The 9,493-nt window shown below is 34.7% G+C and overlaps 1 protein-coding gene across 1 annotated transcript; it reads left to right on the top strand.

The window, feature by feature from the left end:
• Nucleotides 1–2,345: 2,345 nt before the first annotated feature.
• LOC130897600 (uncharacterized) lies at nt 2,346–9,082 on the top strand. Its single transcript, XM_057806533.1, has 4 exons — nt 2,346–2,862; nt 2,974–3,471; nt 3,556–6,440; nt 8,924–9,082. Exons 1-4 carry the CDS (start codon nt 2,346–2,348, stop codon nt 9,080–9,082), a joined length of 4,059 nt encoding a protein of 1,352 aa, XP_057662516.1.
• The last annotated feature ends 411 nt before the right edge of the window (nt 9,083–9,493 follow it).

The raw sequence follows: 9,493 nt of genomic DNA, 5'->3' as shown, positions 1-9,493 counted from the left end.
AATTTATAAGCACAAACGTAAATGGTTCAATCATACTACTACGACTACTACAATTTGGATAATGCAACTATACAATTCTAGCAATGTCGGTCAAAAATTAATTTTGACAATTGAAGAAACTTTAAAAATTGGTATTATTTTAAAAATAGATTATAGTGATAAAGACGAAGTTGGTGAAAGTTAGAGAAGTAGCAAATACAGCTTCATCAAACTTATTACCTAGTAAATCAAGAAAACTATATGAAAATCTTCGTAATGGTTTCAAATAGTGATGCTTCGATAAAAAAGTTATAAATCTTACAGAAATGTGCTTCTTGTATATTTTTCAAAAAGATCGAAAGATATTAAACCGTCATCACTTTGGTCTAAGTACTTAATGGTGAGAGCTTGCTTTTCTACAAAAGAAGATACTAATATTAAAAATTACAAAAAACCAATGGTATTTATGAAGCGGAACTCTGCAAGATTTCGGTGAAAAAAGTCAAAAGTATTTAATTCGAATTTCCATTATTTGATGAAAAACGTAAGTTAGTAATTACTGTTTAGCTTTTGGAAGACGTTTTAAAATTACTTGTAGATCGCTGCAATATTTGGCATCGCAGGTGCAAGTCGTAGAGATGAGCTCCAAAAATTGAGTACTGAAGACAAGAAACCAAAATTTTGTCATTAGTGGTGAATTTGATGGAAAATCAAATTCAATCATTTGATCGATATATACCATAAATTCACGAAATTATGACCCAATAATTTACAAAGAATATTAATATTGAAAATTTTGAAAATTGTTGATCTACTTTTAATATTAATGGTACAAATAAGGTTTACGATAAATTATTCCTAATTATTAGTTATTGATGTTTACCGATACTATTAATCAATTATCAAATATTTTGCTCTCAAATGAAGCTTTTAATTTTTCCACACCTAAATAAAACATTTTTTCTCACGAACGTAGAAAAAATATTGTATGCAACTTATCCAGAAAGTGCTTACTGCATTCGATATGTGGTCAAACTCGACCCAACGGCCTCGTTGGACAAATTCTCGTTGCATTCAATAAACATTAACTTTTTGTACGTTGCGTTAATTTATTGAAGTACTTTATTTATAGTCATAGCGAAACCAAGCCGTACTGGAAACTCAAACTCAATCGGTATGTCAGTCGAAATCATTGGGATATTAAAACGTCTTCTCATTTATACTTTCCTTTCAATATAATTGTTTCTATTACGTTATTCAATAATTTTTTCATCGCCAATCGTGTGCCGTTACAAAGTCGCGGTTTATAAATACAAATCCAGCCTTTAATTGAAGATTATGAAGCTGTATTTTCGGATATTGTTTAAAAAGTGTATGGAATCTGTTCCTATTTCTGAAACCAACGAGTAGAATGGCTATGAAGGTGGACGTAATGATATCAGTTTCATCTTTCCATTAGCGCGACATAATCCATTGGCTTCATTTTGTTATTTCAATGTCTTACGATATTGGTAAACAAAGTTTATCGGTCCAATAGCAACACAGTTGTAAGCACTGTATCTCGAATCAAACTACACGTTTTTAATTTTATAGAAATTTCAGATTTAGTAATATTATAGATGCACATTAAAGAGATTTTTTCATTTCAAGTGACATTTTACCACAGACAATTCTTTTTTGAATAATGTTACCATCGTATAAATAATGACAAATATTGTTTTGTTCTTCCCTGAACTTCTCCTTTAACACTTGATTATATTTTAACAGTTTTTGTATTTATTTATACTCTTTCTATTTGTGAGGTGGATTAATAAACACTGTCTATGTATTCACCTATAAATATCACTTAAATAATTTCAAAGGTTTTTCACTAATTCCTTCTTTTCACAACGACTATTTATTTAAAACTAACCACTGCGCTACATAAACTAAATATATATATACATATATATATATATATATATATATATATATATATATATATATATATATATATATATATATCTTAATATATATAAATCTCGTGTCACAATGTTTGTCCTCAATGGACTCCTAAACCACTTAACCGATTATAATAAAATTTGCACACCATGTGCAGTTCGATCCAACTTGAGAGATAGGATAGTTTAAATCTCAAATTATAGTCGCAATTTTAATTTATTGCTAATTATTCGTCTGTTATTATTTGACAGTCAAAATTATCTGTTAAAATTAATAATGTCAAATGCCACCGAAAAAATCTAACCTCAACAACGCGTGCACCAGAGAGGCACGACGCAAACGTGTTGTTGAGGTTAGATTTTTTCGGTGGCATTTGACATTATTATTTGACAGTCAAAATTATCTGTTAAAATTAATAATGTCAAATGCCACCGAAAAAATCTAAACTGAATAACGCGTGCACCAGAGAGGCACGACGCAAACGTGTTGAAAGAGCTCAGCAATTACCAGAACAAATCGAAACAAGAAATGCAGCTCAAAGAATCAGGACTGCAGAAAGTCGTGCACAAGAATCTCAAGAACAGCGTGACGAACGTCTGCGACAGAATATTACGAGAACAAGAGCGGCACGAGAACGAAACATAGCTACAGTACGAGTACTAGATCGACAAAGGCAACGGATCAGCCGCTCATTAACACGTGCATCATTCGTTCGGCTTGCCTTTGAATATGCACCAGATATTAACTACTCAGCGCATTCAAAAATTGCTATCGGTGGAATGGATAAAGTATGTCAATATTGTCAGGCATTGAAATTTCGGAATGAAGCAGCCGGCATGTGCTGCGCATCAGGAAAAGTTGTGCTGTCACCTCTACCCGCTCCGCCGGAGCCTTTATTATCCCTTCTTACTGGCAATTCAGATGATTCCAAATTATTTTTGCGTAAGATACGCAAATTTAATTCTTGCTTCCAAATGACGTCATTTGGGGCAACTAAAATTTGCGATCGTGCATCCGATGGACGTAATTTTGAAACTTCATTCAAAATTCAAGGCCAGGTGTACCATAAAATCGGATCACTGATGCCAATGCCTGATAACAATCCGAAATTTCTTCAAATTTATTTTATGGGCGATTGTGAAGAGCGCGTGACGACTCGGTGCCTGTATAATTTTATTGAACAAGCAGAGGAAAGAGCAATTGTGATATTATTGGAAAATTTTTTAGAAGATCACAATCAACTAATTCAATTGATCAAAAGAGTTTCGCCACGACTGCAAAATGACAATTATCAAATCGTCATTAAAGCCGACAAAGTACCATTAGGTGAACATGCTGGTAGATTCAACGCTCCAACTGTTGATGAGGTTGCTGTTATCATGGTTGGTGATCCAGTTGACGAAAGATCTATAAAAATTACACGGCGAGACAACACTGTCAGTACGATTTCGGATCTACACCGTTCATATGATGCACTACAATATCCATTAATATTTTGGCAAGGACAAGATGAATATCACCTCAATATCAAACAGTATGATCCAAATACCGGTAAATTTGACAATTATCTATTTATTTTCTTACTGTATGTATAGATTTTAATTTCGTATTGCATTTTATTTTTTATTTTTTTAGGTGATTACAGAAATAAAAAAGTTAGCTCAATGAACTACTACGCACACCGAATAATGGTTAGACAACATCAAGACAATTATATCCTTCGATATCGTCAGCTGTTCCATCAATACATTGTTGATATGTATGCTAAGGTCGAAAGCGAACGCTTGCGATTCCTTCGATTCAACCAGGCGAAACTACGATCGGAAGAATATATTCACTTACGAGATGCTGTTGCTGGAAACATCGATGGAAATTTAAATCCCAATGACATCGGTAATGCTTTCATTTTACCTTCAAGCTACATCGGCAGCCCACGGAACATGCAGGAATACATACAAGATGCGATGACTTACGTACGTCATTACGGCCGACCGGATTTATTTATTACATTCACATGTAATCCGAATTGGGAAGAGATACAAACTTTACTATTGCCAGGACAACAAGCCATTCATCGTCATGATTTAACTGCACGGGTGTTTAAACAAAAATTGAAATCCTTAATTGATTTTATTGTTAAATATTCAATTTTTGGTATCACACGTTGTTGGCTGTATACGATAGAGTGGCAAAAGCGAGGTTTGCCTCATGCCCACATTTTGGTTTGGCTTAAAGATAGAATCCGTCCTGAAGAAATCGATCAAATAATTTCAGCCGAAATTCCAGACCCATTAATTGATCAAGAATTATTTGATATTGTCACCAAACACATGATCCATGGGCCATGCGGTGCTTTCAACATGACGTCACCGTGCATGGAAAATGGAAAATGTAAAAAAAACTTCCAAAAGCCGCATACGAATGACACGATCACGGATATTGATGGTTATCCAATGTATCGCCGCAGAAGTACTGAGAATGGTGGCCACACATTTACAATGCGACTGCCGAACTTTCCAAATCAAGTTGAGTTTGATAATCAGTGGGTGGTACCATACTCACCACTACTTTCAAAAACTTACAAAGCTCATATCAATGTTGAGCTTTGCAGTTCTGTTAAATCAATTAAGTATATTTGTAAATATGTAAACAAAGGCAGTGATTTGGCCATATTTGAAGTACAAAACATAAATAAAAATGACGAAATAGCACGATACCAAATGGGCAGATACATTAGCAGCAATGAAGCTATTTGGCATATTCTCAGCTTTCCCATCCACGAAAGAGATCCTGCTGTCCAACATCTGGCAATACATCTTGAAAACGGTCAACGTGTATACTTTACTGGAGAAAATGTTCTCCAAAGAGCGTTCGAAGCTCCGAAAACGACTCTAACTGAATTTTTTACATTGTGTCAAAAACCTGATGTTTTTGGCCAATTCGCGAAGACATTGGTGTATGGTGATGTTCCACGTTACTTCACATGGAACAAATCCAGTAAAAAATGGGAGCCACGGAAACAAGGAAAACCACATCCTTCCATTACAGGCATATTCAAAGCTAAGACATTGGGGAGACTTTACACGGTACATCCAAAGCAACGTGAGTGCTTCTATTTACGTTTGTTATTGGTGAATGTTCCCGGACCAACGTCTTTTGAATTTTTACGAACAATTAATGGTCGAGTATTCAATACATACCAGGATGCATGTCGTGAACTGCAATTGCTAGAAGACGATAACCATTGGGACTTAACGCTTGCTGATGCTGCGTTGACATCAACACCGAATAACATTCGTCAGTTGTTTGCAATTATTTTGACGACATGTTATCCCTCGCAAGCACAAACTTTGTGGGAAAAATATAAAAATTGTATGACAGAAGACATCTTGCACCGAATTAGACAAACAAATCAATGCCAAAACATAGATTATACACCAGAGATGTACAATGAAGCATTGGTCTTGATCGAGGATTTATGTGTTCTTATTTCAAATTTACCACTTAATCATTATGGTATGCCATCACCTAATCGTCCAGCCACCGACTTAGTCAATACCGATTTACAACGAGAAAAGCAATATGACCATGGAAGTTTAGCAACAATTATCATGAACAGTGAACCATTACTGACAGCAGAACAAAAAATTATTTATGATCGGATTATGCTGGCTGTTGCTGCTGAACAAGGCGGTTTTTTTTTCTTGGATGCACCCGGTGGAACCGGTAAGACATTTTTAATATCGTTGATTCTTGCCAAAATACGGTCGCAACAAAAAATCGCATTAGCAGTAGCATCGTCAGGCATTGCGGCTACTTTACTGGATGGTGGGCGAACAGCACATTCAACATTCAAGCTGCCATTGGACGTTCATAATAAACCAGATGCAATGTGTAACATCAAAAAGAATAGTGGAATAGCTGCAGTGTTGCGAAAGAGTTCTATAATAATTTGGGATGAGTGCACAATGGCACACAAATATTCACTTGAAGCATTAAACAGAACTATGCAAGATTTAAACAGCAATAATAGACTTTTCGGTGGTGTTATCTTACTTTTGTCTGGTGACTTCCGGCAGACCTTACCGGTTATACCTCGCTCAACTTTCGCGGATGAGATTAATGCATGTTTGAAACAATCATTCTTATGGCGAAGTGTTGAAACACTTCGATTGACCATAAATATGCGAGTACAATTGCAAAATGATCCATCAGCACAAATATTTTCCGAACAACTACTAGATATTGGGAACGGTAAAATAGAACTGCAACCAAATACGCAATGCATTAAACTACCAGACAATTTTTGCACTGTTGTTCAGGATAAAAATGAATTGATTCAGAGTATTTTCCCGGATATACAGAATAATTATTTGAATCATGAATGGCTCAGTCAACGGGCGATTTTGGCAGCCAAAAACGTTGATGTTGACGAAATTAACTTCCAGATACAACAGTTGTTACCAGGCGATCTGATGTCTTTTAAATCAATCGATACTGTTGTTGATGAAAATGAAAGTGTAAATTTTCCGATTGAATTTTTAAATTCATTAGATATACCTGGAATGCCACCACATAATCTTCGATTAAAGATTGGTTCCCCTATTATTCTCCTCCGTAATTTGAATCCGCCTCAATTATGTAACGGTACGCGTTTGGTCATCAAAAAGATCACCGGTAACATTCTTGAAGCAACCATTTTGGCTGGGAAGTTTAAAGGAAAAGTGGTTTTGCTGCCACGTATTCCGATGATACCATCAGATTCTACCATACCCTTCAAAAGGCTACAGTTTCCAATTCGTTTAGCTTTCGCCATGTCTATAAATAAATCTCAAGGTCAAACAATGTCCATTTGTGGTTTAGATTTGGAAAATCCATGTTTTTCTCATGGGCAACTATATGTTGCGTGTTCACGTGTTGGGAAACCGTCGAATCTATTTGTGTTAGCTAAAGACAGGTTAACCAAAAACATTGTGCACCGATTGGTGTTAAATTAAATTGAAATTGAAAGTATTTATAATTCAAAAAAAGAGACATTAATGTTTAAAAGTTTAAGACTGTCTGCCTTGCCTACCTCATTCATGATGTTTAAGCGTCACATGTTATTTACTGTATTATACTGTAATATACTTATTTGTTATAAAATTAAATGGAAATAATAAATCTGATAAATTTTTATTTTGTATTGATTTCTGCTTAATATCAAGTGTAAGAACATTTTAATTAATTGTGTTCAACGTACTTCCCCTTCAAATCTCAATCCAGTGAATTTGTATACCACCATCAACATTTTCGTCTTTGTTCGTAAATAATTTCATTGTACTAAAGGGTTATAGTAGTAGAAAGTCAAATAAGGAGATCACCATTTTTTTTTTCAAATACCATCTGTGTAAATAAGCATAGTGGACTCCGTGTCTGATGTTCTTTTATCGTTCCTCTTAGATTGTTTACTATAATGTAATATAACAAAAACTTCAGCCACAGCAACGCGTGGCCGGGTCAGCTAGTATATTTATATAGAACTCTACAAAGTTCTAGAACAAAAAGAAACACAAGATATAAACAAATAAACTATACTAGGAATTATTCAGAAGAAATACTGTTATAAACCGCCTTCTATAATAAAAAGTTCATCAACAGCGAGACCACCATTTATAAACAAACAGATAAAAGGCGCTGCGCGAATTTGACGAAATTCAAGATTCCATTATAGCTAGATAGGGCCGGCCTAAGGAACCATTTCGCGAATCTGTCCGTAACAGATTAGAAAAGACAGAAAAGTGTTCTTTTCAGACTTTCTTAGACAATTTTTCAAATTTCCCCCTCCGTAAGAGCCATCCTCGTACTCCAAGGAACATTATAAAAAAGAATCAGTGCTTCATTTTTATAATATAGAATGAAAAATAAATACAACTTTATACGTATTTGAACTAATTGCAACTTATTAATCTGCTCGAAAAAAAAAATCAGTACTAAACAAGGACTATACAGCGGATTACCTATCAAATGGATGTTTTGTCTATTCAAAAACGTTTTTTCACTGTTGAATGAATGTTCGCATTGTCGTGGTAGGGAAAGATTCGTTCTCTGCGATTCGTTTCCCTGATTCTTTCGAACACTTCTGGTAAATAAATGCTGGTGTACTGAGCTGCTCTAATGGAACGGTGGCGACGGTCCAGTTATTCTGAGAAAACAGGCGATCACTTGTTCCGAAGTGCTTCGTGCACCGTGATTGAATTTTCCCGTATTTCATTGCATACAAATATGTTTGATGGTCAAACGTGCATACAATATTGAATGTATGGTAGTGAAACTGAAGCTCAAATATGCCTCCATCTGACGGTACGCCACATAACGATATTACAATATCAGTTTACGCACAGCATCACGAAATTCATCCCATACTCCAAGGGGATATATCGTCACTCTGCTTTTGGCTCAATACACGTCAAAATTGATAATACGTTCTCAGTGCTTTTACCATTAAAAACGCTAAACTTTATGATGACATCGACATATTCACAACAGTGTTGCGATATCTCAAAAAATTTAAGTAACATTCTTCGCATACAGAAACTAAATGCATGAATTCTTTTTAGGCTTGTTGAAAAATGACTTAATAACAAATGATTAGTGTTTGAATAATATTTTTTATGTTTCAATGCAAAATGTAGCGATTATTCCTATGCGAAAGAATCATCCGAACTTATTAACTGATGTGGCGGAAGTATCTGAAGTAAATGGGTAGTCAGATGCCTTTAATATTTCAATAACTCCATTATCAATATCATTTCACGTTTTTAAGGCAGTTTTCGCAGAATTACTTCATTTGTTCAAATACTGATAGTCTTCTAATAAATATATTATTTGACCCTGAACCTACAACCCACAACAAAACCGAAAAATTGGGAAAAAATTTGATAAGTCAAGAACCAACCCCAATCGAAAAGCGAAAATTTCAGAATTTGCGAAAATCCTCAGATTTTCATTAATATTGTTACAGGAATACATGAATGTTAGTGAATACACTAACAAATTAGACATTATTCGGAAACATGTTATGACTGCAAAATATTCCACTAGAACACGTGTTAGATTTTTCGATTCAATTACAGCTGCTACAATCACTTCTTGCAATGAACAAGTTCAAACGAATGAATAGGTCAGCATGTACACTGTATTGAATAGAATGATTACACCACAACTACACCAATACTCATAATTACACTGTCTGGCGCACTTTTCGATAATCAAGTTATCATCTTCAAAGACTGATGGTAAACTGAATGTGCATCAGACATAATAATTTTGAGTGTTGATGTAATCAGTGTATTAAGTATGAATATCACCAACGGTTCCAAAAATTCCAACTTAATATGCACGTTATGTTATCAAAATTTTCACTTGTTTGTACAGTTTGGTTATTTCACTGTACGACCCAGCTAATTTTGTTTCAATTCCGCTCAACTTTTTTTTCAATTAATGCCAAGAGTTCATGCATTTACCCAATAGCTGAAGGTTTATGCATGTGTAAATTATACGTGAGTTGAATGCCGCAGTTGCTCACATCTAA

This window comes from Diorhabda carinulata, chromosome 8 (assembly GCF_026250575.1).
Source record: "Diorhabda carinulata isolate Delta chromosome 8, icDioCari1.1, whole genome shotgun sequence".
NCBI classification, from domain to species: Eukaryota; Metazoa; Arthropoda; class Insecta; order Coleoptera; family Chrysomelidae; genus Diorhabda; species Diorhabda carinulata.
Note: the sequence above shows the minus strand (reverse complement) of the source record. Positions and strands in the feature narration are given on the sequence as shown.

Excerpts from the sequence above, each read along its gene's own strand:
- LOC130897600 (XM_057806533.1), top strand. The coding sequence starts at position 2,346 with ATGCCACCGAAAAAATCTAAACTGAATAACGCGTGCACCAGAGAGGCA. Across the intron at positions 3,472-3,555 it reads ACAGTATGATCCAAATACCG|GTGATTACAGAAATAAAAAA; the intron begins GTAAATTTGACA and ends TTATTTTTTTAG. Across the intron at positions 6,441-8,923 it reads TTGTTGATGAAAATGAAAGT|GAATACATGAATGTTAGTGA; the intron begins GTAAATTTTCCG and ends ATATTGTTACAG.